Source organism: Myodes glareolus, chromosome 21 (genome assembly GCF_982192425.1).
Source record: "Myodes glareolus chromosome 21, mMyoGla1.1, whole genome shotgun sequence".
NCBI classification, from domain to species: Eukaryota; Metazoa; Chordata; class Mammalia; order Rodentia; family Cricetidae; genus Myodes; species Myodes glareolus.
Genome location: NC_142046.1, coordinates 14,122,141 through 14,150,007, shown reverse-complemented (window position 1 = coordinate 14,150,007; position 27,867 = coordinate 14,122,141). Strand labels below are relative to the sequence as shown.

The window sequence follows — 27,867 nt, the reverse complement described above, 5'->3', positions numbered from 1 at the left end:
AGACAGCCCCTCTGGGCTCCTCCTTTCTGACCCAGCTCTAGCCCCCAACAAAGGGCAGAGCAGGGCATGCTGGGCCAAATCTGTTCTCTGACCTCCAGGGTCTCTGCTTCCTAAGGCTCTGAAAGAGGCCAGCAGGACCTATCTCCTATAGATTCCCAGACACGGCCACTCTCTCTGGGGAATCTGCTCCGCACACCAACGCCGTGTGTTCTTTTATCCCAGGTATCAGATAAGGGAGTGTACAGCTGTAAAGTCAGAAACACGGCTGGAGAGGCTACCCGGACCTTCGTTCTAGCCGTCCAAGGTGAGGCCCAGCCTGGATCCCAATATTGCAAGAATAGAGCCTTTCTTAGCTCTTAGGAGTTTATCTTGGGAGAGCTAATGGCCACCAAAGCCACTCCAAACCAGCAGCTTTAGGGTTCTTGTCTCGTGAATTCAGAGAATGAAATTCACAGACTCCAGAGGATGAATGTTAGGGTTTATTTTACATTCACAGGTTGGAGAGACAGACAGACAGACAGACAGACAGACAGGCCAAAAACTCCTGTGCAGTAAGAGTTCACCCCAGGAAATAGGGTACCACTGAGGTGCTAGTATGGGCCTTTTTGAAGGACTGTGGGAAAACTGTGTGAGACATGGAAAGAGTGAGCTAGCTGGACAGTCTGGTCCTTTCTCTGTTTTGGTTACATCCTCATGCACAGCTTCCAGGTAAGGGTGAGCGCTCATGAGAAGCCAGGAACTAGGGCTCTCCTGGACCTCCCGGCCTCTAGCAGGGGCACTCAGAACCCCTGCTCTGAGGTCCCTGTCCCCCCTTGTCAGTCCCTACCCGCTGTCACCTCAAGCAGCTCACAGGGCTGCCAGGGATAAGATCAATGGCTGGAGAGAGACCCTGTTGCCAAGGGCTAAGTGTGCAAGATCTGGAATTTTAAAAACCAAGGTGGAGGTGGGGACGTAGCACGGAATCAGGGGCTGGGCATGCCTGTAATCCCACTATATGGGAGGGAGGTAGAAGTGGGGAATTGGGAGTTAAAGGTATGTAAACTGCATCCTTAGGTAGATAGCTATTTTCAGACCAAATTGGGCTACATGGGACCTTGTCTCAAACAATCAAACAACAAACTAGGACTCTTCCTGTGATATGCTTTGAAGGACTTGGGATAATTCTGTTCCTTTACCCTCCAGGTTTCACACAAACACAGAGCCTTCCCACTGGGCATTCGGCAGGCACTAACCTGCTGTGTAGATTAGGCACTGGGCACGTGCCTGGCCGCTAGGTGAGGGAAATCTAAGAGATTGGATGCCCCACAGGACTGTGGTCTGTGAGCCGTGTGCTTGCCATCTTCAGGCTCAGAGGGCCATCTGGGGCCCACTTGTAGAGACTTTGAAATACTCACCTGTGGCTTCTAGAGCCATCTGTGGATAAAGCAACCGCCGCCTCCATCAACAGCAGAATGTTAAACAGAAGAAGAAGCTGGAGAGCAGGGAAGAGTGCAGAAATCTGCCTTCTTTCCCACAGTGCCCCCAACATTTGAGAAAGCCGAGACGGAGATAGTGAGCCAGGTAGCTGGGCGGCCCCTAGTCCTGGTCTGTGATGTGTCGGGGATCCCAGCTCCCACTGTGACTTGGCTGAAGGACAGAATGCCTGTGGGTGAGTATCCATGTCCTGCTCGTCATTCAAATGCAAGCATGTCTTCACTCAGTGCCATAACAATGGAAGGCCAGGACACTGCCAGTTGTTAATTTTCTTGTCAAAAACCAAGGGTTCATGCTGTAACCCCAGCACTGGGGAGGCTGACCCGGAAGGAGCTATAGTTGTTGTGATAAAAGTAGGTTTACGGGAGAGGGGGTTTACTTTAGCTGATGGTTCCAGAGGGCGAGTCCATCATGACAGAGAGGAAGGACAACAAGCGGCAGGCATGGTGCGAGGTGCAGGAAGCCGAGACCACATCTTTAACTGCGAATAGGAAGCAGAGAGAATAATCTGGAAGTGAAAGGCTACGAACTCTCAAAGGCCTCCCTCAGCGATGGCTACCTGTAACTTCCCCCAAACACCACTACCAACTGGGGAGCAGGAGCTCAAATATCTGAGCCTATGAGGGATTTTTCTCATCCAAACCTAATGAGGAATCCCCACAGCCATTAGTCATTACTCCCCGCAACTTCCCACCCCTCTCTGGCGGTCCGCTGGCGGTCTCTGGGAAACGCTGCTCTGGACATTTGTTCTGATGGCATCATGTCACCTGTCAGTCACCTGCCTCTGCCTTGTTCCGTTTTAGCTTGAGACTTGGAAAGCTCACCGGGCAGCCTGGTATTATTATTATTATTTTCAGAAATTCATTTAATTATTTTTCATCGTTCCTTTACATAATGCTTCGTATGACCATGTAGCCCTGGCTGGTTTGGAACTTGCTGTGTAGAACTAAGCAAGCCTTAAGCTCTCAGAGACTGGCCTGCCTCTGCCTCCCAAGTGCTGGCGCTATAGGAGTGAGCATGTAGCATTGTGTCTCTTAGCCAGCCTTTGGACTGTAAAGGCAAGGCTGTCGTGAGCTTGGCGTGCAGGTGTCCGTGGGTGTTCGGGGGTTCTGTGGGTGTGTGTTTTCGTCTCTCCTAAGTTTTATCTCCCTTGAGTTAGCCTGACAGCAAACCCTGCCTGTCATGCCTCCAATTCTGTTCCCTGCCTGGAATACCTCATGGTCTTGTCTGCTTGCACCTGGCGCTCCCCTCTGACACCCAAGCTCCCTGTGGGCACAGGGTCCAACTGGTCCAGTCGAGGTCTCCATTGCTGAAAGGCTGGTTGGACAGGGACAGGACAGGATAAAGGGAGGGTAGGTACAATTAGAAACTCTTCCAGGACAGACCCACAATGGGGGATTCCAAGCTGGTGAGCAGAGCCCCAAGAACCCCACGGGTGACTCATGTTGGGGCCACTGAGTGGCTGGTTCCCCTTGATCAGCAGTCTTGATACATGTAGAGGACATGTATGTGAGGAGGACTGGGCCTTAGGACAGGCCCTGGAACCAGAAGGTGTGGGACCCTGGGGAGAGATGGCCTGTGTGGGGTGGGGTGGGAGCCATTGTAAGAAGTGAAGCAGCTAGAGGTGGGTTGAGGAAGGTGGTTGTGGTGGTTAATTTTATTATTAACCTGACATAGCCTAGGATCATTGTTGAGAGAGTCTCAATGTGGGGTTATCTAGATCATGTTTGCTGTGGGCACATCTGTTGGGAATTGCCCCATGGCGTGGGGAAACCCAGCCAGAGAATGCATGGCACTCTTATTCCCTGGGTTTAGATCCCAAACAGCATACAGGTAGAGAAAGAGCCGAACATAGGAGTGCATGTGTTCATTTCTTCCTCTGCTGCGAATGTCACCAACTGCTTCTAATTCCTGCCACTTTGTCTTCCTCTCAAAGGCTTTCTGTTGCCTGGAACTGTAGGCCTCACTGTTACCCAGAACCATGGACCCTAATAAACCCCTTTTTTCTCTATGCTGCCTTTGGTGGGATAATTTATCCCAGTCGAAGAAACGAAACTAGGCCAGTGGGAATCTACAAAGGTGCTTCTGACCCGCTGGGCCTCAGTTTCCCTATCAGTACAGGGAGTACCAGATTCAAGGGCTTTCCCTCCATTCCACAGAGAGCAGCATGGTGCATGGCGTGGTTTCCCGAGGTGGCCGCCTCCAGCTGAGTCACCTGCAGCCAGCCCAGGCTGCTACCTACACTTGTGTGGCTGAGAACGCCCAGGCTGAGGCTCGCAAAGACTTTGTAGTGTCTGTACTAGGTATATCTTGCACCCTATACCCGCTTCTATTTGCCATATCCCAGCAGCCCCTGCTGCTGCCAGGACCTCACCATAGCCCGTGTTATAGTGCCTCCCCAGATCCAGAACTCAGGCATGGCACAAGAGCACAATGTGTTAGAGAAACAGGAGATACGCCTGGACTGTGAGGCCGAAGGACAGCCACCGCCAGATATAACCTGGCTGAAGGACGGTGGCCCGTTCGACCAGCTCGTGGGGCCTCACCTCCGGTAAGGCCTGCTGATGCCTCTCGAAGCATCAGAACTGCCAACCTGTGTGTGCCTGCCCTCAGTGACTCCTCCCCATGCAGGTTCTACCTGGATGGCAGCTCCCTGGTGCTGAAGGGCCTAAGAGCAGCTGACTCGGGTGCCTACACCTGTGTGGCCCACAACCCGGCTGGGGAGGATGCCAGGCTGCACACAGTGAACGTACTGGGTGAGGAACTGAGGCTGAGGAGAGGCAGGTAGCCCCAGCACCCTGGAGCCTCTCTGGGGACACCTACATGGGATAAGTAGGTGGAACCAGGAACTTCCACTCAAGACCTGGTGATGTCTACTCTGCGGGCTCCCTAGGCCTTCAAGTCTTGTTCTCAAACGAGCATCACACGCTTCCCAGCCCAAGGCTCAGCAGGGTGTCCAGAGAGGGGGCTATGAAAAAAGTGTTGAATCTGAGCCCCAGATGGTGGAGCTCACTTCTCCGAGGGTGGCCAAGACTCTAAGAACCTAACTGCTGCAGTAGCTGGCAGTGGCGGAAGTTCAGGGCTGGTTGCTGCCACCCTCTAAACCCCTCATATCATCCCTTTTTATCCACCACCCCAGTTCCTCCCACCATTGAGCAACGAGCTGGTGACACGGGGACCCTGGTAAGCAGGACTGGAGAGTTGGTGACCATGATGTGCCCCGTCCGGGGATCCCCGCCTATCCGCGTGAGCTGGCTCAAGGACGGCCTTCCCCTTCCCCTCTCTCAGCGCACCCACCTCCACAGTTCTGGCCGCACCCTCAGGTAGGTGCGCCGTCCTGCCCCTGGTCCCTGGTGGCAGGTGCTGGCACATTCTCCAGGCAGCTCAGGCTCCAAATGCTTCCATGTGGATATTAAAATACAAATAATACAGACACAGAGGGGTCTATGGTACCTGGGGAGACAAAGAAGACCCCACTACCCAATGGAACCTCAGAAATGAAAGAGGCCTTATCCTAAGGCCTGGTGGAGAAGGCAGAACCCAAGAGGACACCTGAGGGCATTGACTTGGCCTGGCAAGGTGGGGAGCAGCGGGGTCTTCCTGGAGGAGACCTGAGCAAAACTGGTGGTTCTGGACATCAGCAAGCAAGAGAGTTTTGAAATTATAGGAACCAGGTCTATGGGAGTAGGAAATGAAGGCCACAGATACGAGCGCTGAAGATAATTGAAACATGTCAAGGAGACAGGTGGTGATGACAGAGGTTGTATGGTCAGGCTGACTGCTTGGTCTGTGGAGGTAGCATTGGTGCTAAGGGTGGAAAAAATGTGGAACCAGGCTTGGATTCCGTGGTGCAAGGTCAAGGGCCCCCAAGGTAATTGCAGGACAGGAAGACAACAGGGACAAATGCCATGATGGGGTCTTGCGGCTCCTGTCTGTCTTTCTGGGGTTTCTGGGAGTCACTCAGATCACCAGGGTGCATGACAAGAACCTTCACATACTGAGTCATCTTGTCAGCCCGAAAAGGGAGGTTTTTAAAGGTAAAACAAGGGTTGCACAAGATACTCTGAAACCACAGGCTGAACCACAAGTCACTGACGTGAGCAGCCCCTGCCCATAGACTGCTCACTACCGGGCAGGTGTGCTCACAGGGAGTTTCTCACACGTGCTCAAAGACTGACATGCTCTGTCAATCTTTGGTGGCAGCCATATTGGATAATCATGTACAAGATCCCTTTCTTGACTGACTGCTTTGGGTTTGACCAAAGGGCTTCCATTTTCAATCCAATCTCTGACCCTGAGGTTCTCAGGCACAGGGGAAGATGCGCTATCTTCTCAGACCTTGGAGAGATAGTCAGCACATGGAAGATTCTGGAAGTCAGCTGGATGCACCTATCCACCCCATGAGTGCACCATGTCCCCGCTGCTTGGGCTAGGGCAAGTCCTTTGGACTTGGCAAGGACAGGGAGCATAGAAAGCCTCTGTCCTGACTTTGGCACTGCAATCTTCTCTGGCCCATAGCACGAGCAGCTCAGGAGAAGCGGGGGTGGGGGTGGGGGATCAGGAGAAAGGGGGCTGGGCCTGAGAGCGGGACCAGTAGATGGACACAACCCAGGTGGATCCTGAGGGCAAAGTGTGATCATCTATGGGGAAGATGCCTGTCCCCATGGAGGGACTGCAGTCTTCCAGAATTTTGGAGGCAGAGGTTTGGCCAAGGCAGTGAAGACTGGAAAAGGCAGTGGGAGTGGGACTCAGGGAAGGGCAATTTGGGGCTTTGCTCGGGAAGCACTCGGAGGCCTAGAAAGGAGTGGGAGCGGGCTAGAGGTTTCCCATTTCAGAATTAGCCTTTGAGAGATAAGGAGAGGAAGGGTAGTCCATTCATTCAACTTCTTTCCCCCTCACCCCTCTCCTTCCCTCCTACCTTCTCCCACTTTGGGGGAGGGGGTTCAGAATTTCTCAGGTGCAACTGGCAGATTCAGGCGTCTTTACCTGTGTGGCTGCAAGCCCAGCTGGTGTGGCTGACAGGAACTTCACCGTGCTGGTACTCGGTATGGGGCAGGGTGGGGCACGTGGTCCCATTGGCTATGACGGAAGAGAATGAAATTCCCAGCCACTGCTCACGGGGCATGCCCAGATAGAGTCATGGGGCATTCTAATCTAATTTCTTCTATTGTCCATTTGTTTATTCCCCAAAGAGTGAGCAGGCACTCCAGTGTGCCAATCATTGATGGGTATAACTTATGGCAGTGAGCTGTGGCTCTGGACCCCAGCTCATCAGGCAGGGGAGGGGGATGCTGTGGGGAGGATTCACCTAGCATGGCAGTTCCAAAGGGCTTACCCATGAGGCAATAGCCGCGATGCAAAGATCCATAATGAGGGCCGCCTACTGAGAATTAAAAATGGACCCTGCCCACACTTTTGTTTCCCTCAGTACCCCCGACCCTGGAACCAGCGGAGTTTCAGAACGATGTAATGGCTGTCCAAGGCTCTGAAGTGGTCCTCCCATGTGAGGCCCGAGGAAGCCCCCTGCCCCTTGTGTCATGGATGAAAGATGGGGAGCCCTTGTTGCCCCAGAGCCTTGAACAGGGGCCTGGCCTGAAGCTGGAAGCAGTGACAGTTGGTGATTCCGGGACTTACTCCTGCATGGCAGCGAGTGAGGCGGGGGAGGCCAGGAGAAGCTTCCAGCTGACAGTGATGGGTGGGTACCCCCTCCTCAGCAGCTTCAGTTGCTGGAGCATGAGTCCCCTGGAGGCCTGGGGTCACCCCTGAGTGAGGCTCCCTGCCTTCCAAGCTACTGTGGCTGAGAAATACAGTCCTCCTCAGCTCTAATCCAAGATTTTTTTTTACAACCAAATCTGGGTGTCACAGCAAAAGCTAGAACCACCGCATCTAGGGACACAGCCTCAGGAGGGAGCACATGAGTGGGCCGTGGTAGAGACAATTGCCTTCAGTCTGTCTCCTCCCATGTACCGAGTCCTTGTTGGTGTGCAAGTACAGACTGTCGTCCTGGGGGCATAGACGTGTGGCTTCTGTTTAAGTGGCCACCCAGCGTCCTGCCCTCCCCGCCGTCTGCAGATGTTTCTTGGCCTCTCAGCTGTGAACCGCTGGGTGGTGAGGGAGGGAGAAATGTCTGACCCTAGGTGGACTTCTTGCAGATCCCCCTCACATTGAGGACTCTGGCCAGACTTCCGAGCTGTCGCTGACACCTGGTGCCCACCTGGAACTCACGTGTGAGGCCCGAGGCATCCCCCCACCCAACATCACTTGGCATAAAGACGGCCAGGCCCTGAGGAGAGGAGAGAAAGGCAGCCCAGCTGGCCGTGTGCTCCGCGTGAGGAACGTGCAGGTACTGGTGCCTGCCCACTGGGGTTGAGTTGGTACTGGAGAGTAAACCGCCGCTGTTTTGTGGGCAGCTACCAAGCCTGCCCTACATCCTCTCTTGTGTGCCTTGTGGCTATGGGCATGATCCCTGGCCTATGTCCTATGGACTCCTAGGCAGGCCAGAGCCAAGGATGATAGAGAAACCAGATTGCGGGGGCAAGAGGGATTTCCCAGAAGTTGCAGGCCTGCCCTGGTTGCACCTCAAAAGCAAGATGGAGAGAGAATTCTAGCAAGGGATAAGCTGACTGGAAGGTGGGGAGGCTTCTGACACTTGGGACCAGAAGCAGCTGATCTCCTTGCTCTATTTCCAGGCGAACAATGCGGGGCTGTACACCTGCCTGGCTGAGAGCCCTGCAGGCGAAGTTGAGAAGAGCTTCCGGGTCAGGGTTCAAGGTAGGTGCCATAGGGACAGGGAAGGAGAGGCACATTGGGGCCTGAGTGGGTGGGTCCATCTATCATATTCTCTTATTCCCCTAGCCCCTCCAAATGTTGTTGGGCCCCGGGGTCCCCGCTCTGTGGTTGGCTTGGCTCCAGGGCAGCTGATCCTGGAGTGCTCCGTGGAGGCGGAGCCAGCACCAGAGATTGAATGGCATCGAGGTGGCATCCTGCTTCAGGTGGGCCCCTTCATCTCCATCTCTGGGGCCTCTGAGGGCGCTGAGGGTCTGCCCTGGACATCACTTTTCATGTCTACTGTGGGCACATCGTCTACCTTGATGAATAGTGTCACTCCGTATAGTGTCTACAGCAAGACCAGAGTCGTGCCTGGTGTTCTTTCCATGGTACCTTCGGGTTACACTGAGGAGTTTGTGACCCAAATCTATGACAAGCTGTCTATGCCCACCCTTCCCAAAGGTCCAGTTTGTAGCTGGGGACTGTGGGTTTGCAGGCCTTTGGGTGGGCTGATGGCAGTACTCGGCCCCTCCAGGTTGCAGGAGCTCTCCGCAGAGTAACCATCTGCTGCAGGTCTGTTGCTAGCCTAAGATGGAGTCGAGACCCTTGCTGCCAAGTCTCATAGGTTCCTCAGACCTCCTAGCCTAGTGCTTATTTGCACCAAGACTGGTTTGATCCATCCGGAACCATCATTCAGAAGCTAAGGGAGGGATCGTGGTACAGACCTGCAGGTGGAACTCAGAGAGGGGCTAGATCCTTCTTCCCTTCTGCCCCCTGACTTTCCCAGCCAGAGGATGCAACTCAGGACTCAGTTCTGAATCTGTGAGACCAAGGTCATAGCCAAGTGCCAATAAAGATCTCCCCCCCCCACTCTGGTGGGCTCTGCAGGAAGATGCCCATACACAGTTCCCAGAGCAGGGCAGGTTCCTCAAGCTGCAGGCGCTGAGCACGGCCGACGGTGGAGACTACAGCTGCACGGCCCGCAACACCGCAGGCAGCACCAGCGTGGCTTTCCACGTGGAGATCCACAGTGAGTGTCCTCCTCCCTACCCCCCATCCCCTCAGAGCCACAGGCTCCCAGCCCTGCCCTCTGCTCTTTCCCAGCGGCACCCACCATCCAGCCAGGACCGACGACAGTGGACATCTCAGTGAACCGCACGGCCCTGCTGCCCTGCCAGGCCCAAGGCATGCCCACGCCCCTCATGAGCTGGCGGAAGGATGGGGTCCTTCTGGATCCTGGGAACCCCAGGTGGGAGCCAGAAGGGGAGGGCTTCAGGAGAATCTTGGGTTTAGGGTCTTCTTTGCCAGTCACAAAAAGAAAATCTCCTGGGCAGTTGGAGCAGAAAAGTGACTTCACACAGGATGAGGGTGGCTGTCGGATCACAAGGACAGGCACGCCATTGACTTTATTAATCTGTTTCTCTCTAAATATGGTGTCCTCTCCTCCACTTCTCTCTCTCTCCTTGTCCACACTCTCTCCTACCTCTGTGAGCACGGCAGGTACCCTCTCTCCACCTCTGTGGAGCATGCCTGCCCTCTGTGACTACCAAACCCAATTCCCAAGGCATGCAATGCCATTGGCCCAGCCTGAATGATGGCATCCACTATCCAATCTACTGTGTCTACGGGCAGGACTGCCTGGTACTGCCTGGCCAATGGGGCCAATCTCAAAATAGCACACTGCCACTTGGAGCAGCCCTCTTGACCTCTCTCCTGCCAGGTGGTGTTGGTCTCTCATGTGCAGGTCTGAATTTTAATCCTTTTGTAGGGAGAGCTGGGGGCAGTAGAGGGCATCTTGCTGGAGACAGTCAAGGGTCCAGCCCCTCTCAGAGCCCCGAGTACTTATCTCCATGGCAACCCCTCTTTCTGTTCCAGGCTAGAGTTTCTGCCCGAGGGCTCGCTGAAGATCCATCCAGTCCTGGCACAGGATGCTGGACACTACCTCTGCCTGGCGTCCAACTCTGCTGGTTCTGACCGGCAAGGCCTAGACCTCAGAGTCTTTGGTAGGTGGACAGGGAAAGGCATTCTTCCTGCCTTTAGCATCCACTCCTGCTGGTAACCTGTCCTGCTGGGAGCCAGTCCTGCTGGGAACTAGTCCTCCTGGGAACCAGTCCTCCTGGGAACCAGTCCTCCTGGGAGCCAGTCCTCCTGGGAGCCAGTCCTGCTGGGAACCAGTCCTCCTGGGAGCCAGTCCTGCAAGTTTTGAGTTGTTCCAGATGTCAGGGTCCAAAAGCAATGATCCTTAAGAGGTTTTATCCATGAAACCCAGGAGTTTCCCCCTATGTTCCCAGAGGACACATGTGTTATACACCCTTCTTTAGGTAAATGGCAAAGCACAGAATGTCAAAGGGGCTAAGTGAACTGACTCAAAGTCAGTGAGTCAGGTGCTGCCTTCCAGGACTCTGTCCTCAGGCAGGGCTGAGGAGAGAAACCCTGGCAGCCTCCCTCAAGGATGGGGTGTCAGGAAGGCACCAAATTAGGGACGACTCAAAAGGCCCAAACAGGCCCCAGGCAGTGGGTGACACACGCCTTGAATTGCACAACTTGGGAGGCAGAGGCTGGCGGATCTCTATGAGTTCGAGGCCAGCCTGGTCTACAGAGTGAGTGCCAGGACAGGCTCCAAAGCTACACAGAAAAACGCTGCCTCAAAAAACGAAAAACCAAACCAAACAAAAGGTCCAAACAATCCAGCATAAAGGCCTGATGTCAGTCCTCTCTGGAGAGCACCCTTATCCCTCAGCTCCATGGGATGGGTTGACTCTGGCAATGAGTGTCCCAAGTCTGAGCTTCCTCTCTGGGCACAGTCTCAGGAAGCCCCCATGTCCCCCATCCTGTGCCTGCCTCCTAATAACCAACCTCTCCCCAGAGCCCCCGACCATTGCCCCTGGCCCCTCCAACCTGACCCTGACCGCCCACAGCCCAGCCTCGCTGCCCTGTGAGGCCAGGGGTTCTCCCAAGCCCCTGGTGAGCTGGTGGAAGGATGGGCAGAAGCTGGACTTCCGCCGGCAGCAAGACACCTACCGGTAACAAACAGTCCGTCTACAATGGCGAGACATGGGAGGTTGGGGGACCCCACCCTACAGAGTGTGGCAGGGTCAGTGAGGAGGGTCCCAGACCTCGGGGTGCCACTGGAGCAGATAGGATCACCTGGCCAGAGATGAGGTGCGGGAACACATGGCCCCCACAGAGAAACACCAGGGATTCGTTCAGCACATTGAAAACAGGGCATGAGAGTACTAGGGGAACCTCAATGGCAGGCTATTTGTTGGGCACACATGAACCCTGTGGCTGCTTCTGAGAGCCTTCGAGTGTTGCCCGTGTCTCACACACAGCCGATGGTTAGTGACCATCAGAAGCGTTTTGTGTATCTCATCACTTCTGATTGGAGATCAGTTGTCATAACCTGAATCACGGTCCCAAACATGCAGGAGGCAGAGAAACATGGATGGGAACAGAAGTAAATCACAAGTCCAAGAGCTGAGACTTCATAAGAGTAGAAAGTTCTAGAAGAAACTTTTTTTTTCTCCAATGTGTATGATGTTGGCTGTGTTGAATATATGGATCCCAAATGTGTGCAGTTACCCACGGGGCTGAAGAGGGTCTCAGATCCCCTGGAGCTGGAGTTATAGGCCGTTGTCAATCACTTGACATGCATGATGGGAACAGAACTTGAGTCCCCTGGAAGAGGAAGAGGTGCTGTTAACCTCTGAGCCATCTCTCCAGCCCCAAAAGATACCTCATGAGTCATGTCTAGGGGTAGAGGCAGGGTAGGTCTGGGCAGGGAGACCAATTTAACTCACCCCAGGCCGCTCACTTCGGCCATCCATTTGTCTGCCCCAGGCTCCTGCCTTCCAATGCCCTGCTCCTTGCGGCTCCTGGCCCTCAGGACTCAGCCCAGTTTGAGTGTGTGGTGAACAACGAGGTGGGCGAGTCCCGCAGGCGCTACCAGGTGACCGTCCTCGGTGAGTCCTGGCAGAGACGGGAAGTGTGGGCACAACACCCTCCTTCAGGAAGCCCTCCGGGGTCTCACTTCCTACCAGTTTAGTGTAATTTGGGTGTGGCACAGTTTCTGAGAGTCCCCTAGTCTAGAATAGTCTCAACCCAACTCTGACCTTGTCACCACCTACTCCTTCCTTGCTGTCTCTGCTCTCAGGCAGACTAAAGTTTCGGCTGGACCCACCAGGCTGTGAGGTCCAGCCCCGATGATGCACCCAGTTCAGCTTGCCCCGTGGCTTACTCTGGGACCAGCTATGCTGTCCCTCACCTCAGGACCCCTGCAATGCTGCTCCCTCTGTAAGGAGCATGCTTCCTTCCTCCAGCCAACTCCTTCTCCTCCAGATTTCAACTGAGTGCCACCTTCTCCAGAGTCACCATCCCTAGTCACGAGGCCAATGTCCCTCCCAAAAGCTATTCATGACTGTATCTATGTGCCCAGAATATCTGCTGAGTGTGCCAGAATGACTTGGCCACGCCCACACCTTCATCCTCTATCCCTGTCATCACTTGTGCCCCCTCGTGTCATGAAGCCTCCCTTCATGACAGTCCTGTCCCCATGGCTCCGTGGTCCCCGTGGTCCCCGTGGCCCTGTAGGCCCGTGGCCACCAGTCCCCTCTGTGCCTCAGCAGGGACTTCTCTTGTGTTTCAGTACCTCCCACTATTGCGGACGACCAGACAGCTTTCACGGTGACCAGGATGGCGCCCGTGGTCCTCACGTGCCACAGCACGGGGTCACCAGCCCCAGCCGTATCCTGGAGCAAAGCAGGCACCCAGCTGGGAGCAAGGGGCAGCGGCTACCGGGTCTTGCCCTCCGGTAAGTAAGGACGAGCAGCAGAGAAACCACCGAGGAGGGAGGAGGCTGCACAGAGGCATGGAAGAGTCCTGGGCCGCAAAGAAGAAAAGGTTCCCTCATTTTGCTGTGTGGCCTGAGGAAAGACTCTCACCCTCTCTGAGTCTCAATACCCTTTCCTGTACACTGTGCTGCTGCCTGAGGCCTTGTAGAGGAACTCCGGGATCCTGGGAAAATCATGAGAAAACCCCTGAGAGTGTTGGAAAAGCTAGCTTCACCCAAGGGCACCAGCCTTCATTTTAAAACCATGCTCTTGACCTTTTGGTGTTTGAAGGTACCTATTTTTGATGGAGTTTGGCTAACAGGGTGATTTGTAAAATGTCGTGGCTGTGCTGAGAACACAGCTCACTCAAGAGACTACTCTCCTAAGCATGCGCCAAAACCTGGATTCCATCCACTGAGCCACACAAAGCCCGCTCAGTGGTCCACACCTGTAATCCCAGTACTTAAGAGGAGGAGGCAAGAAGATTAGAATTCCCAGCAAGGAACAGCTAACCCAGGGCTCCCACCGCTGGGAGGCCATGCAGCCCATGGTGTCAGAATTAGAAATTAGAATTTCATCCTTAGCTAGAGTAGGTTCAAAGTCAAAGTCACCCTGGGCTATGTGATACCATGTCTCAAAAAAAAAAAAAATGCAAGGCAAAAGGGCAAAGGCAGGCAGACCTCTGAGTTCAAAGCCAGCCTGGTCTACAGAGTGAGTTCCAGGACAGCAAGGACTACACAGAGAAACCCCGTCTTGAAAAAAACAAAACAACAAAAAGAATTGCATTTACTTGTCAAAATGGGCTTGCATGCTCTTGTTAGCTAGGAAACCCAGTCTTCAAGACCATTGGGCGGGGTGTCCCCCGATTTTCAATGTGCAATGGATCCCTGCTTCCAGCCTGGGGTTACAGGCCAGTGACCTTGCTCACCTCCCCGACCCAGTAGGCCCCAGCGGTCCCCAAGCAGCACCCCCCAAATACTTTGCGTGAGGTTGAGCTGGGACTCACTGCTCCTGAAGCTGTGAGAGGCAGATGGGAGATCAGAGAGAATCCCTGGAGGCTCAGAAGCCAGAGGAGGAGTGCATGGAGAAAGCCAGGGTTTCCAGCAAGGAACAGCTGACCCCGGGCTCCCACCGATGGGAGGCCATGCAGCCCATAGTGTCAGACTGTCATTGGGCACATTGAGAAACTGAGGCCCAGAGAGCAGAGGAAGGTGTCAGAGTCACATCTTGGGCAGGGAGCCTAGTGGGCTTAGAACCTGGTCAGCATGCCCTCTGCTCCCCATGGGGCAGCAGAGACAGTTTGAACGGGTATTGGTAACAACCCTGCCCCCTCCATCACTAGGAATTCCTGTTCCCAGCCCTGTCCCCTTCCCCCCACCATGCCTGGCTCCCCCCCACAGGTGCTCTGGAGATTGAGCAGGCCCTTCCTATCCACGCTGGCCGCTACACCTGCACAGCTCGCAATGCTGCGGGGGTGGCCCGCAAGCACATGGTCCTCACAGTGCAAGGTAAGCCCTCCAACTGGGCCACCTGAGGCCCCTGGGTAAAAGGAGTAGGTGAGGAACTGGAGGCAGGGGGTGCTAGGAGTATAGGGGAGACCTTAGCCCTGAGTCACCCCTCCCCATCACACACACACACACACACACACCAGTTACCTGAAATTAATTCCTGGTTCGGAATCTTTGGGAAAGAAAGGGTTCCCTGCAGCCTCGCTTGCTGGCCTGAGGTTACAGAGCCCCTATTCTTTGAGAGGCGTCCTTGATATACATCCTGGTTGAGGAACTCTTGTGAAAGAAACCTCTGTGTTCTGTGCCTGCAGCCTCCCCGGTGGTGAAGCCACTGCCCAGCGTGGTTCAGGTTGTGGCGGCGGAGGAGGTGCTGCTGCCCTGTGAGGCCTCTGGCATCCCCCAGCCAGCGATTATCTGGCAGAAGGAGGGGCTCAGCCTCCCTGAAGGTGAGACCTCACAGAGGCCAGCTGGAAGGGCAAGGTGGTCCTCCTTCCTGCCCAGGAGGCCCCTGGGAGAAGTCCCGCATAGCCCAACTTGGGCCAGAGACACAGTCCCACCGCCTGCTCTGGTGACCCCTCTCCTGCCCTCCTTTCTGAAATCCTATCTGAGCGCCCAGAGACGCTCTGGGAAGTCTGGGAGTGCCCTGTGTGCTCCCTCACTCTATGACACCAGCAAATCAGACAGATCATCCAGTCACATCTGGTCCCTCGAGGCCAGTGGTTCCCAACCTTCCTAATGCTGTGACCCCCTTAACACCGTTCTTCATATTGTGGTGACCCCCCAACCACAAAATTGTTTAATTGCTGCTTTGCAACTGTAATTTTTGTCACTGTTATGAATCATAATGTAAATAACTGATATTCAGGATATCTGCTATGTGACCTCCTCCCCAAAGGGGTCCTGACCCCCAGGTTGAGAACCACTCCCCACATCCCAGAAATTATTCTTAATTTTATCCTTCCAAATCCAGGAACACGTACACAGGTACTCACCAACGGCCAGCTGTGGATCACGCACACCAGCCCAGAGGATGCCGGGAACTACTTCTGCATTGCCCAGAACAGTGTGGGCAGTGCCATGGCAAAGACCAGGCTGGTGGTGCAAGGTGGGCCCAGAAGGGACCTGCAGGAGACATGGTTTGGCCCAGGGCTTTGAGACGCTCTCTCTCTCTCTCTCTCTCTCTCTCTCTCTCTCTCTCTCTCTCTCCATGGTCTTCAGGCCCCGACTGACCTACCCCTACTTCTTCCCTACCCAGGACTGCTGAAGGAACTAGGGAGAGCCCTTACTTTCCTCTTGACCACAGTCGGGCTCCAGGCATAAACACTCACCCTCTGCCTTCTCCAGCCCTTCCTGGGGTGCTAGCCTGGCCTTTCTTCTTGTAAACTTGATGATAGTAGCTATTGGCCCTGACCAGAAGCTGCTATGTGGCTCTCCCTTAGCTTGAGCCTACGGTCTGCCAATGTCTGCTCACCATGTAGAGGGCCTTTAGCGGGGCTCAGGCTTCTCTGGCCCTGTGATTGCTGGCAGGATGTTTGCATGGCCATGGCTCTGCAGCTAAGGTCAGACTTTGCCACGAGTCCAGAGTGGCTCCTGGTTCCATACCCTGCTGAGCCTGCTTGCCGAGCATGGATACACGTCACCAGATGAATGACACCAAGCACACCGACCTGTGACCTTCACTCTGCCCCTAGCTTAGTCCCTATGGGAACGAGTTGTACAAGCTTCTCAACACATGGTCTCTGAGGTTGTCACACACAGGGACCTGTGCTAATGGGACCTACACAGTCTCTGCCCCTACTACATTTGTTAAATCATTGTATGTGTGTACATACACATCTGTGTTCACACCTGGGCACACAGGTGCAAAAGGGTCACCCTGACATGATATCAACAAGCAGAACCCTCTGATCATTCAGACCACAGGCAATGACCTATGGCTGGGCAGTGGGTAGATGCTAATAGGGACTGAGGGCACCACAAAGCACAGTGTCACAGAACAGCCCACCCTACCACAGCTTAACCCAGCCCCAAATGGGCATCCCATCTCCCCACAGTCCCGCCTGTGATTGAGAATGGCCTCCCAGATTTGTCCACCACTGAGGGCTCCCACGCCCTCCTGCCCTGTACAGCCAAGGGCAACCCTGAGCCAACCATCACTTGGGAAAAGGACGGCCAGCTGGTGTCTGAAGCTGACGGCAAATTCACCCTGCAGCCTTCTGGGGAGCTCCTGGTGAAGAACTCTGAGGTGAGTGTGGTTCCAGGGTGGCAGATATCTGTGGAGCACCACCTGATAGCCAAGGTTATCCCTGAGTTCTGCTAGGCCCTTTAGCTCCTGGGAACCTGGGAGAGAAGTGCTGGCATCCCACCCGAAAGGATAAGCCAAGGCTCAGAGTGCAACTGGATGTCCCAAGAAAGCTTCTGTCCATAATCAGAAGCCAGGTTTGAAACTGGACCTCCTCCACCACCTCCCAGAGAGGCATAGCAACACCTTGGGTCTCCAAAGAGCATCAGTTGCTCTCAGCCAGCCTTGGTGATGAGTGTCCTCCAAGCTCAGGGGGTGGTGCAGAGCCCCGGACTGTGGGGATCCACACCACTGATTATCAGCACCGTAAAAGAAGCCACGTTTTCAATGGCGTGGTAGCTGCAGGGTGACATACAGCCGTGAGGGCTTTCAGGGTCCCGGCCCCTGCCCCCACAGCCTCAGTGCCCTATCGAACCTCTCCCCTCAGAACATCACTGGGTTTTCTCTGCAAAGGCCCCCAAAGTTGGAACCACTTCTTAGATGTTTCAAACGTGAATGAACTGGCGTGGGTCAGTTTGAACACAAGGTTAGGCACTCAGTAAGTCTCAGGAAGCAGGACTGGGGCCCGTGACTTGGTTATGTGGTCAAAGCTTGGGTGGTTAAAAAACAATGGATACTTCCCTAACCTCAGGGAAGCTGGCCTGTTGCTGACTTCAGGATCTGGGGAAAAACCGTTATACTTCCCTGGTTTGGATGCTCCAAATGGGTCTCCAAGGGTGTTCTGGCCCAGGCTACATACAGAGGCAGTCTCCATCCTGAACCATCCCCCTCTGCCCACAGGACCAGGATGCAGGCACATACATCTGCACTGCAGAGAATGCTGTGGGCCGCGCCCGCCGCCGTGTGCATCTCACTATCCTGACACTGCCTGTCCTCACCACCTTGCCTGGGGACCGCAGCCTACGCCTTGGGGACAGGCTATGGCTTCGCTGTGCAGCCCGGGGCAGCCCAACACCCCGCATTGGCTGGACCGTCAACGACCAACCTGTGACAGGTTTGGGTCTCCTGGAGTCAGGGGTGACGAGAGCTGGGACCTAGGAGGTAGGAGAGGGTGGCAGCAGGTCCTTCAGGCTCTGGATGTCCAGGCTATACAGGGAGACAGGGAAGCCTGCCTATGAGCACACTCCTAAGCCATACGTCAGAGCTGGCAATGAGCCATCTGAGTAGTAGACCAGCTCCAGAGACCTCCGGTCAGGAGGGGCTACCTGTGTTCTGGCCCTGAGACGCAACTCCCACAGGAGGTAACTGTCCTCCCTCTGAGACCCGAGGGGAACATAATGTCAGAGTACACTGTAGGTACCTGACAAATGCCTGCTTCTCCAGTGAATCTCTGGGTACCCCACCCCCAAAAATGTCATTTTCTACTGCAAAGAGCATCACTCATCCCAAGTCTAAGACCAGGCCTGCTGAGCACCCTTTCCAAGGGAGTTGCAGCAGATGTCCCAGCTGCGTCTCCTGTGACACAGAGGAAGGCAGGGGTACCAGGGACAGGACGACGCAACACAGAAATACACGCGGCATCCCAAATAAATTCCCCCAGGATGGCAGCGTCTGTCCCACAGCAGATATCTAATATCAGATCTGTAAATATCAGATATTTGCACTACAATTCATAACAGCAGTAAGATTACAGTTATGAAGTAGCAACAAAAATAATTTTATGGTTGGGGGTCACCGCAACATGAGGAACAGTGTTTCAGGGTTGTAGCATTAGGAAGGGTGGGAACCACTGGACTAGCCGATCAGGGAGATTGCAGGACATTGTGTAGCCCAGGCTGGCCTTGAGCTCCTGAGCCTACTGTCTTCATTCCCAAACACTGGATTACAGGCCTCCAATTCTTTGCCTGGTCCTTTATGTTAATAGGCCCCAAAGGCCTACCCGTGGCTGTCACTTGGAAGTTATAAAACAGGCAGATTCTCTGGCCACATCCTCTGTGGCTTGTGGCCTCCACAGAAAGATCTGACCCAGTCAGCTGGCTTCCTGGGACCCTCCCATCGGGTCTGCATCCCTGTCGAGCACCTTCTGGATGCACAAGCCTCAGCGGAATGTCCAGGGATGGAGGTCCTAATTCCTGTACTGAAAGTCATGAACTTCTCTTTTTCTACCACAGAGGGGGTGTCTGAGCAGGACGGGGGCAGCATACTGCAGCGGGCAGCCGTGGCCAGAGAGGACAGTGGGTCCTACGTGTGCTGGGCTGAGAACAGAGTTGGCCGTGTGCAGGCTGTCAGCTTCATCCACGTGAAGGGTAGTACGGGAGCCCACACGATCTTTCCCCATAGACCTATTTCCTGCTGTTTAAGAAGGAACATACAGTGTGATCTGCAGCTGGGGTGATCCATCTACATGGACCAGGACCGTCGATGCATATAAGACGAGATTCCTTCCTGCGTCTACTCAGACATCATTAATCAATCATAGCGATTTCTCATTCCCTTCCAGCCCAGTTCCTGGGGATCACGGCCAGCTTTGGGGAATCCAGCTGTTTGCCCTCCCAGTAGTACATTGACTGTGCACAGCCATGCTGGGCCAGCAAGAGCTTCCTTAGGCCTCAGGAGGGAGGCAGGGGCTGAACAGCATTTGGTGGGTTAAAGAAAAGCCGGGCTTCAAGGGGGCCTCCCTCCTGACTATTGCTTTGGTGTTGGCTCTTATAGAGGCGCCAGTCCTGCAAGGAGAAGCCTTCTCCTACCTAGTAGAACCTGTAGGGGGCAGCATCCAGCTAGACTGTGTGGTTCGTGGAGACCCAGCTCCAGACATTCGCTGGACCAAAGATAGCCTTCCACTGCCAGTTAACCGCCTCTACCTCGTGCAGCAGAACGGCTCCCTGACCATCCTCAGGACCAAGGCAAGGCGGGGCCCAGTGCTATGCCTTTTACAGCTGTTTAGGGGCTCTTTAGGCTCGCACCATACCCTACAGTCGATACAGCACTTCCTTGCTTATTCGCTAGGTATCACCCCGCCCCTACTTACTGTCTGTGCCTTACCATGCTCCCTGGTTATTTCTGCCTCGCAGGCTAATAGTGGGAAATCATCCCTAGAGAGGACTTATGCCAGATATTTAAGAGTGGCCTGTGAGAAAAGTCACCTTAATATTATTTTTAATGTGAGCAGGCTAGGTAGGTAATAGGTAACTCTGACCCCACTGTATAAATGACGACACCGGAGATCAGGGCCACCGTGCATGCAGGTGGCTGGGGCTCTGCCCTGTCTCTGTTGCCTGTTCCCTATGCTCACCTCCGAGCTTTCATCTGCACCCCACGTCCCCGCAGTCAGTGACACTGACACTCATCAGGCCACCCTTGCACCACGTGATCATAGGCTGTGGACCTGCCCACTTGGGAACCACGCAGATAGTGATTAAAAACTGGCCTAGGGCAAGAGCAGCTGCAGTGACAGCCGCCCGCCTGAGTCACCATGAGCGTCATGAGGTTTAACACCTGTGACATTCCTGGGGACACCTGCAACAGTCAGGGAAATACCTGCAACAGTTTTAGAAATACCTACAACAATCCTGAGGACACCTGCAACTGTTGTAGGGACACTTGCAACAGTCAGGGAGACACTCGCAACAGTATTAGAGATACCTACAACAGTCATGAGGACACATGCAACAGTCCTCGGGACACCTGCAACAGTTCTAGGCACACCTGCAACAGTCCTGGGAACACCTGCAACAGTTCTGGGGACACCTGCAACAGTTCTAGGCACACCTGCAACAGTCCTGGGGACACCTGCAACAGTCCTGGGGACACCTGCAACAGTTCTGGGCACACCTGCAACAGACTTGGGGACACCTGTAACAGTTCTGGGGACACATACAACAGTCCTGGGGATACTTGCAATTGTCCTGGCAGCTCTTTTTCTTTTAGAGAATGGGAAGCTGAGTCTCCAGAGACCTGGTAATGTGGTTGCAATGAACTCAGCCATGTGGATCTGGCCTCCAGATCTCCACCCTCAGCTCTGCATCATACAGGTCCCTAGAAACCACCTCCTGGAGAGATAACACCTCCTTGGCATGGGCAGGGTACCATGCCACTCTGGATTCATCCCCTCAGATGGAGCCAGGCATGATCTCAAAAAACAACAAAAAAAATTAATAGACATAGGTTAGGGGGATTGTTTGGCTTTTTATTTTTTAAATATTTCTTTTGGTCTTGATGTGTTTGGGAGTTATAGTTTTGTTGTTGTTGTTGTTGGTTTTGTTTTATTTTGAGACAGGGTCTCATGAAGTAGCCTCAGCTGGCCTGGAACTCACTATGTAGAATAGGCCGGCCTTGAACTCATAGAGATTTGCTTGCCTCTCTTTCCTGACAGCTGGGATTAAAAGTGTATACCATCATGCTCTGCTTTTAAAAATAAAATTTAAAAAATCTAGCAGCAACAGCATGGAGAAAAAAGAACGGAGGTGTCTCCCTGTTCACCACAGACTTGAGTCATAGATATAACTCCCTGTGAATGGAGAGTGTCATTAGTCACCGAGTTTGTGGGCTGCAGACCCTGTGTGTGTCATACTCTAGGGCGAGCATCCTGAGAAGCCTTAGGCTTTAAACGTACCAGGCATGGACTGGGGAGACGGCTCTGTCAGCAAAGTATCACAATGCATGAAGACTGGAGTTCGATCCCCAGGACCCACATTTTAGAAGCTGGGCCTCGTAACTCAAATAATCCAAGTCCTAAGCAAATACACAGGTTGATCTTTGCCTCTCTGGTCAGCCAAGCTTAGTATTCTTGTTGAGTTCCAGGCCAGAGAGAACAAGGTGGATAGATGACACCCAACGTTGACCTCTGACCTCCACATAGGTGCATGTGCATGCGCGTGAACACACACACACACACACACACACACACATACACACGCACATATTAAACAGTAAATATATAATAATTTTTAGGTGTACTTGATAGTACTTAGCAAAAATATCCCCAGGACATCAAAATCCCAACAATGTGTGGCAGAGCTCACGTCGGCATCTGGGAGAATCAAAACTGTGCTTTCCCCAACACAAGACTGCCCAGGGCAGCAAGGTCCTCCTCCACCTCCCTGTTCTGAGTGCAGAGGGATTCTCCTGCATAGCAGACGTATGGCCTCGGGCGCCTTTGCTGCTTCAGGAATCCTGTTTCCCTGTCTACCACCCACCCTACTTCCCAGCTAGCTGAGTCCCAGCACAGCCACCCGTTTGTGCCCAGCTGCCCCGTGTCCTCACCTGAGCACCCGTCCTTGCCCCCTGCAGATGGACGATGCAGGACGGTACCAGTGCGTGGCCACGAACGAGATGGGCGCTGTGACGAAAGCCGTGACACTCGTGCTTCAGAGTGAGTTTCAGCCCTGTCCCTAGCAGGCGGAGGTCGGGTGACAGGGGCACTCAGGGCCAGCTGTGGCTGGGTATGGTTAATTACGTGGAAGGGGTCACTGAAGCCCCATGAAACGTTTCCCAAACTTAGGGTGCAACTCAGGGTCGGGCTGAAAAAATGTTGCTGCTATTTTTATTATTGTTGTTTCTATTCAATCGAAACTGCCTTTGAGGTTAAAGTGACGAGTCTTACGTTGGACACGCAGCTCAGTACTGTCTGAGCCTCAGGAAAACCTGTGAAGGAGTCGTGAGGGTTTTGCAGAAAGTATTTCGTGTGTGTTGGAGGGGTGTGGTGGCAGAGCTCAGGGGTGCAGAAACATGTGGAGGCCAGAGGCTGATGTCCTGAATCTTCCTCTGCTGATGCCCACCTTACTGTTCTGAGACCACGGGTCTCCCAGTGAACCAGGACCTCGCTGGATGATTAGGATGACTGGCCAAGGAGGCCCCAAATCTCCTGCTTCTGCCGTCCCAGCAATGGGGTTTCAAACGTGCACTGCCTGGCTTCCAATCAAATGCAGGTCACCATGTTTGTACACCAAACACCCTACCCACTGAGTCATTTCCCCAGCCCTACAGAAAATGTCATATTGAAGATGAAGTACGGCATTCGACCTGATGTCTAGCACAGCAAGATCCCATAAAGGGAACCCACCCACCAATACCAATTCCCAGCACTCCAAATAATCCTTGTTATTCTCTTATCCCACTAATTGCGGCCCTGAGTTTTCATAACAAAAGACACCCTGCTCTGCTGAGCTATAATTCACATTGAGTGTGGCAGCACAAATCCATAATCTCAGCCCTTAGGAAGCTGAGGCAGAAGGATTACTGAGAGTGCATGAGCAGCCTGGGCTATATAGTGAGTTTCAAGCCAGCCAAGCCTACACTGTGAAACTCTAATTAAGGAAGAAGTTTTTTAGAAGGTGGGGTATGGGTGAGGGTAGACTAGATAGATGGCCCAGTGGTAAAGAATATTGCTATTCCAGAAGACAGGAGTTCAGTTCCCAGCACCCAGGTCAGAAAACTCACAACTTCCTCTACTCCAGCTCCAGGGGTCCTTAGCACCCTCTTCTGGGCTCTAGGCATTTACACTCACATGCACACACTCACACATAGATGCACATACATATACATAATTTAAAATCTTTTTAAAAGAAAGGTACTTATCCCAGTGGCTGTTGATAAAATCACAGATCTGTGAAAGTGCGGCCACACCTGGCAGATCTCTGTCGGCAAGAACTTCCTGTGACCCCTGTCTTCACCCCTGCTCCCAGGCCAGCCCCAGGCCCACCGTGGCCTGCTTCCTGCTTCTCCAGACGCTGCTCTTCTGGAACTTTCACTTGGATGGGATCCAGACACCCGCCTTGGTTCTGGTTCCTCTGAGCTGTGAAGAAAAAGCCTGTCGGACTTTTCTTGGCAAAGCCTTTGAAGACGGGCTAAAGTGTAAATTTTAAGGAAGTCCATACTTAGCTCGTGTTGTACATTTTGGATTATATATTTAGTTAGTGTCATGTCTCTTTTTTAAGTCCTTGGGGCTGGAGAAACGATGCAGTGCTTATCCTGCAAATACGAAGACCCAAATTCAATGTCCAGAGCTCACACTAAACTGTGGTCCTGGTGAGATGACTTGGCAGGTCAGGGTGCTTGTTGCCGAGCCCAACCCCCTCAATTCAGTCTGTGGAATCCACACAGTACACCCTGAGAACTGTCTCCCACGGGTTGTCCTCTGGCCCCCTCGCTCACGCCATGGCAGACGTGAATAAGTAAATGTAAAAACAGAATGTTAGAGCTCTGTATGGTGGCACACGTTTGTAATCCCAGTACTGGGCAGTGGCGGGAAGTGGATCCCAAGGACTTACTGGACAATCAGATCGACCTAACTGATGAGCTTCAGGCCAAGGAAGAAACCTGTCTCAGTAAACACGGTGGCCAGCACCTGAGGCTGACCTCTGACCTCACCAAGTACACGCATAAACAAGCACCACACGTCTCACACACACACACACACACACCACCACCACCACCACCACCACCACCACCACCACCACCACACCTCACACCACTACCACCACACACACACCCCTACAATTTTCGTAGCTCTGGTTCTTACACAGGGTCTATGATCCATTTTGAGCTCTTTTTTGGGGGAGGGGGTTCAAGACAGGGTTTCTCTGTAGTTTTGGAGCCTGTCCTAGAACTAGCTCTTGTAAATCAGGCTGGTCTCAAACTCTCAGAGATCAGCCTGCCTCTGACTCCCGAGTGCTGGGATTAAAGGCATGCACCACCATCGCCCAACTGAGCTCATTTTTAAATGAAGTAAGGGTCCAGTATTTTCCTGTAGACCCCTAATTTCTCTCAGGACACATCAGACTTCTGAGTAGGCCACAATATTTGCTTTGCTAAACCAATTACTAAGTATTTTTTGTTGTTGTTGGTTTTTTTAATTTTATTTTATTTGTTTTTAATTGAGCGATACACTTTCCTCATTCCCCTTCCTCCCCTCTCCCCTTTCACCCTCTCCCTGCCCCAAGCTCCCAATTCACTCATTAGTGACTTTTAGACATACAACAAAGAATAGCCACCCTACAGTCCACAACCCGGAGAACCTAGACAACAAAGACTCTGAGAGAGACTGAGTATTTTCTTATTTTGCCTAAAATTGCTTGATTTGGGAGTTTTTGTTGCTAGTTCATAGAAGTACAGTTGATCTGAGGGTGAGGGAGTCACAGGATCTTGAACTCACAATCCTCCTGCCTCTGCCTCAGAGTGCAAGAGTTTCAGTCATGCCCCACCACAATTTATTCATTTATAGGGATTGAACTCAGGGCTTTGCATTCTAAGCAAGCCCTCTACCAACTCAGCTACATCCCCAGCTCATTATCACTATCATCATCATCCTCATCATCATCATCACCACCATCACCATCATCACCACCATCACCATCATCACCACCATCACCATCATCACCACCATCACCACCATCATCATCCCTATCATCATCCCCCATCTCCACCATCACCATCACCACCACCACCATCATCATCATCACCACCACCATCACCATCATCACCATCACCACCACCATCACCATCACCACCACCATCATCATCACCATCTCCACCATTACCATCACCATCTCCACCATCACCATCACCACCACCATCATCATCATCACCATCACCACCACCATCACCATCACCATCATCATCATCACCATCATCACCATCACCACCACCATCACCACCACCATCACCATCACCACCACCATCATCATCATCACCATCACCACCACCATCACCATCACCATCATCACCATCACCATCATCATCACCATCACCACCACCATCACCATCACCATCATCATCATCACCATCATCACCATCACCATCATCACCATCACCACCATCATCACCATCACCACCACCATCACCATCACCACCACCATCACTATTACCATCATCTCCACCACCACCATCACCATCACACACATGGAAGTCGGAGGACAGTTTTGGGGAGTTGGTTCTCTTTCCATCTTCTTTGTGGGATGCTGTAAGCTCCAGGCTGACTGGCCCATAGCAGTGTTGGATCTGCGGATGCGGGCTTTCACATGGGTTCTGAGACTTGGCTCTCAGATAGTCAGGCTTATGTGGCAAGTGCTTTTACCTGCCTCACCACCTTGTCAGCCCACCCTAGGGGTTTTTATCTTGATCTTATGCCCCATGGCCTCACTAGCTTAGTTTTTAATTTTGATGGATTTCCCATCCATTTCATAGGGTTTACTACACGTGGGTGTTGGGGGAAGGGTCGCTTGTTTGTCCCAGTCGCCCAGCCACGAAATAACCACTCAGAAAACCGTATTATTTGGAACACTGTTTGGCCAATCGCTTAAGCTTATTTCTGGCTAAACTCATATCCTAAACTAACCCATCTCTATTATTCTGTATATCACCACGTGGCTGTGGCTTACTGGCTAAAGTTCCCAGCATCTGTCTCAGGCAACAGATCCGTGACTTCTCTCTGACTTGACCCTTCTTTCTCCCAGCATTCAGCCTAGCTTTCCCTACCTACCTAAGTTCTGCCTTGCTATAGGTCCAAAGCAGTTTTTTTTATTCATTAATGGTAATCACAAGGGCACTTCTATATGTCATGTATGAACAGAGTCTGTTTCTTCTTTCCTTTGTTTTTTTTTCTCTTCCTCCTTTCCTGTCCACACTTAGGTTTCTTTGCCCTGCTTGTGGCACTGATCAGTCACCCTAGAGAATCACCCTTCCTCACCCACCCTACCTGACTCAGTCTCTCTCTGTCTGATGTGGACAGCTATCTGTCCCACTGGGGGTCTCCTCATCCTGAGTTTGCTAGGGGCTTTTGTCACTGGTGGGGTGGACCTGGTCACAAACAAAGCCTCTAAGCTGTGTGCCTCCCCTGCTTGCTAAGGACAGTCAGAAGCCCAGAACTTCAGAAAACAGCAGAAAAAACTGAAGGAAAAGGCTGATCTCAGGGCCTGAGGATCAGGAAATGTGAATCTCCTCTGACCTGCTGGGTGAGGCTGAGCCAACATCTGGAAATACAGCTAGGTTCTCACACACACAAAAAAAAAATTATAGAAAGCCCAGCAAAAGCCCCTTCCCTCTGGCTAAAGGAAAGAATGGCAGGGCTGATGAGATGGCTCAAGGGGTAAAGGCGAGTTTATCCCCAAGAATGACAGACAGCCTGAGTTCAATCCCTTTCAATCCCTGGGACCCATGTGGTAGAAGAGAAAAACCAACTCCCAGAAGGTAGCCTCTCACCTCCACATGTGTAGAACATGTGTGTCTAGACACACACAACACACACACACACAGCATATACACATGCATCATCACCACAGCCACCACACAACATACAAAAAAAAGATTTAAAAATTTAAACTCTGTGTGTGCACGTGCGTGCGTGTGTGTGTGTGTGTGTGTGTGTGTGTGTGTGTGCGAGTGTGTGTGTGTGCATGCATGCTCATATGAGTGCAGGGGCCCACAGAGGCCAGAGTTGGAAGCAGTTATGAGTCACCTGACATAGATTCTGGGAATCAAATTCAATCCTTTGCAAGAACAGTATGCAGTCTGGACCACTGAGTCATCTCCCCAGCCCCTAAATAAGTAAATGTAATTTAAGTCAAAATTTTAGAACAGAAGAAGGGACAAATGGCGAGGCAGGATGCGGAATCGCTAGGACAGTCACCGTGCTTCAATTACTGTGGCAATCACTGTGCACACCCGTGCAGTGTGTAGACAGAGCGCCGCCCACACTTCCCCCACACCCTTCGGGGACCATCATTCTTCCACAAGTTCCTCAGGCCTGACGAGGGGACACACTGTTCCCACTTCCTCAGGAGGGAGCCTTCTCCCCACTCTGTTAGTGGGAGCCCTGTTGGGAATCAAGAAGCCTCAGACTCCCCCACAATGCTGAGCCTTCTCAGCGTTCTGGGGTATCAGCAGAGGCCACAGAGCAGCCAGCCTGACAGTGACCCTGTCTTCTTTCCCTGTGGAGGAGGGAGGCTGGCGGGAGACCCCGTCCTTTATCATGCCGCTTGCAACATTTGGTCCCAGCAGCAATGGAAGCTCCCAGGCTCAACCAGGAACCAGGAAATGCTCAGCCTGAAGG

At 52.9% G+C, this 27,867-nt stretch overlaps 1 protein-coding gene and 1 long non-coding RNA gene across 3 annotated transcripts in view; one reads left to right on the top strand and one right to left on the bottom strand.

The window, feature by feature from the left end:
* Positions 1 to 27,867, top strand: part of Hmcn2 (hemicentin 2) — a 156,143-nt gene that overhangs the window by 109,543 nt on the left and 18,733 nt on the right. For both annotated transcript variants that reach the window (XM_087899778.1, XM_087899779.1), the window contains 25 exons: positions 223 to 304; positions 1,517 to 1,648; positions 3,633 to 3,776; positions 3,865 to 4,024; positions 4,105 to 4,229; positions 4,613 to 4,796; positions 6,421 to 6,518; positions 6,902 to 7,168; positions 7,626 to 7,816; positions 8,163 to 8,244; positions 8,329 to 8,465; positions 9,130 to 9,271; positions 9,346 to 9,490; positions 10,117 to 10,244; positions 11,108 to 11,264; positions 12,082 to 12,203; positions 12,887 to 13,051; positions 14,471 to 14,578; positions 14,890 to 15,024; positions 15,549 to 15,683; positions 16,633 to 16,823; positions 17,661 to 17,874; positions 18,992 to 19,126; positions 19,533 to 19,723; positions 22,110 to 22,191. In XM_087899778.1, coding sequence (XP_087755904.1) covers positions 223 to 304; positions 1,517 to 1,648; positions 3,633 to 3,776; positions 3,865 to 4,024; positions 4,105 to 4,229; positions 4,613 to 4,796; positions 6,421 to 6,518; positions 6,902 to 7,168; positions 7,626 to 7,816; positions 8,163 to 8,244; positions 8,329 to 8,465; positions 9,130 to 9,271; positions 9,346 to 9,490; positions 10,117 to 10,244; positions 11,108 to 11,264; positions 12,082 to 12,203; positions 12,887 to 13,051; positions 14,471 to 14,578; positions 14,890 to 15,024; positions 15,549 to 15,683; positions 16,633 to 16,823; positions 17,661 to 17,874; positions 18,992 to 19,126; positions 19,533 to 19,723; positions 22,110 to 22,191 — 3,652 coding nt within the window. The remainder of the gene's footprint in view (positions 1 to 222; positions 305 to 1,516; positions 1,649 to 3,632; positions 3,777 to 3,864; positions 4,025 to 4,104; positions 4,230 to 4,612; positions 4,797 to 6,420; positions 6,519 to 6,901; positions 7,169 to 7,625; positions 7,817 to 8,162; positions 8,245 to 8,328; positions 8,466 to 9,129; positions 9,272 to 9,345; positions 9,491 to 10,116; positions 10,245 to 11,107; positions 11,265 to 12,081; positions 12,204 to 12,886; positions 13,052 to 14,470; positions 14,579 to 14,889; positions 15,025 to 15,548; positions 15,684 to 16,632; positions 16,824 to 17,660; positions 17,875 to 18,991; positions 19,127 to 19,532; positions 19,724 to 22,109; positions 22,192 to 27,867) is intronic.
* LOC148118665 (uncharacterized) lies at positions 11,156 to 13,029 on the bottom strand. The gene is made up of 3 exons (XR_015735836.1): positions 12,890 to 13,029; positions 12,042 to 12,210; positions 11,156 to 11,919 (listed from the first exon to the last, which is right to left on the bottom strand). It is a non-coding gene; the product is annotated as an uncharacterized LOC148118665 (long non-coding RNA).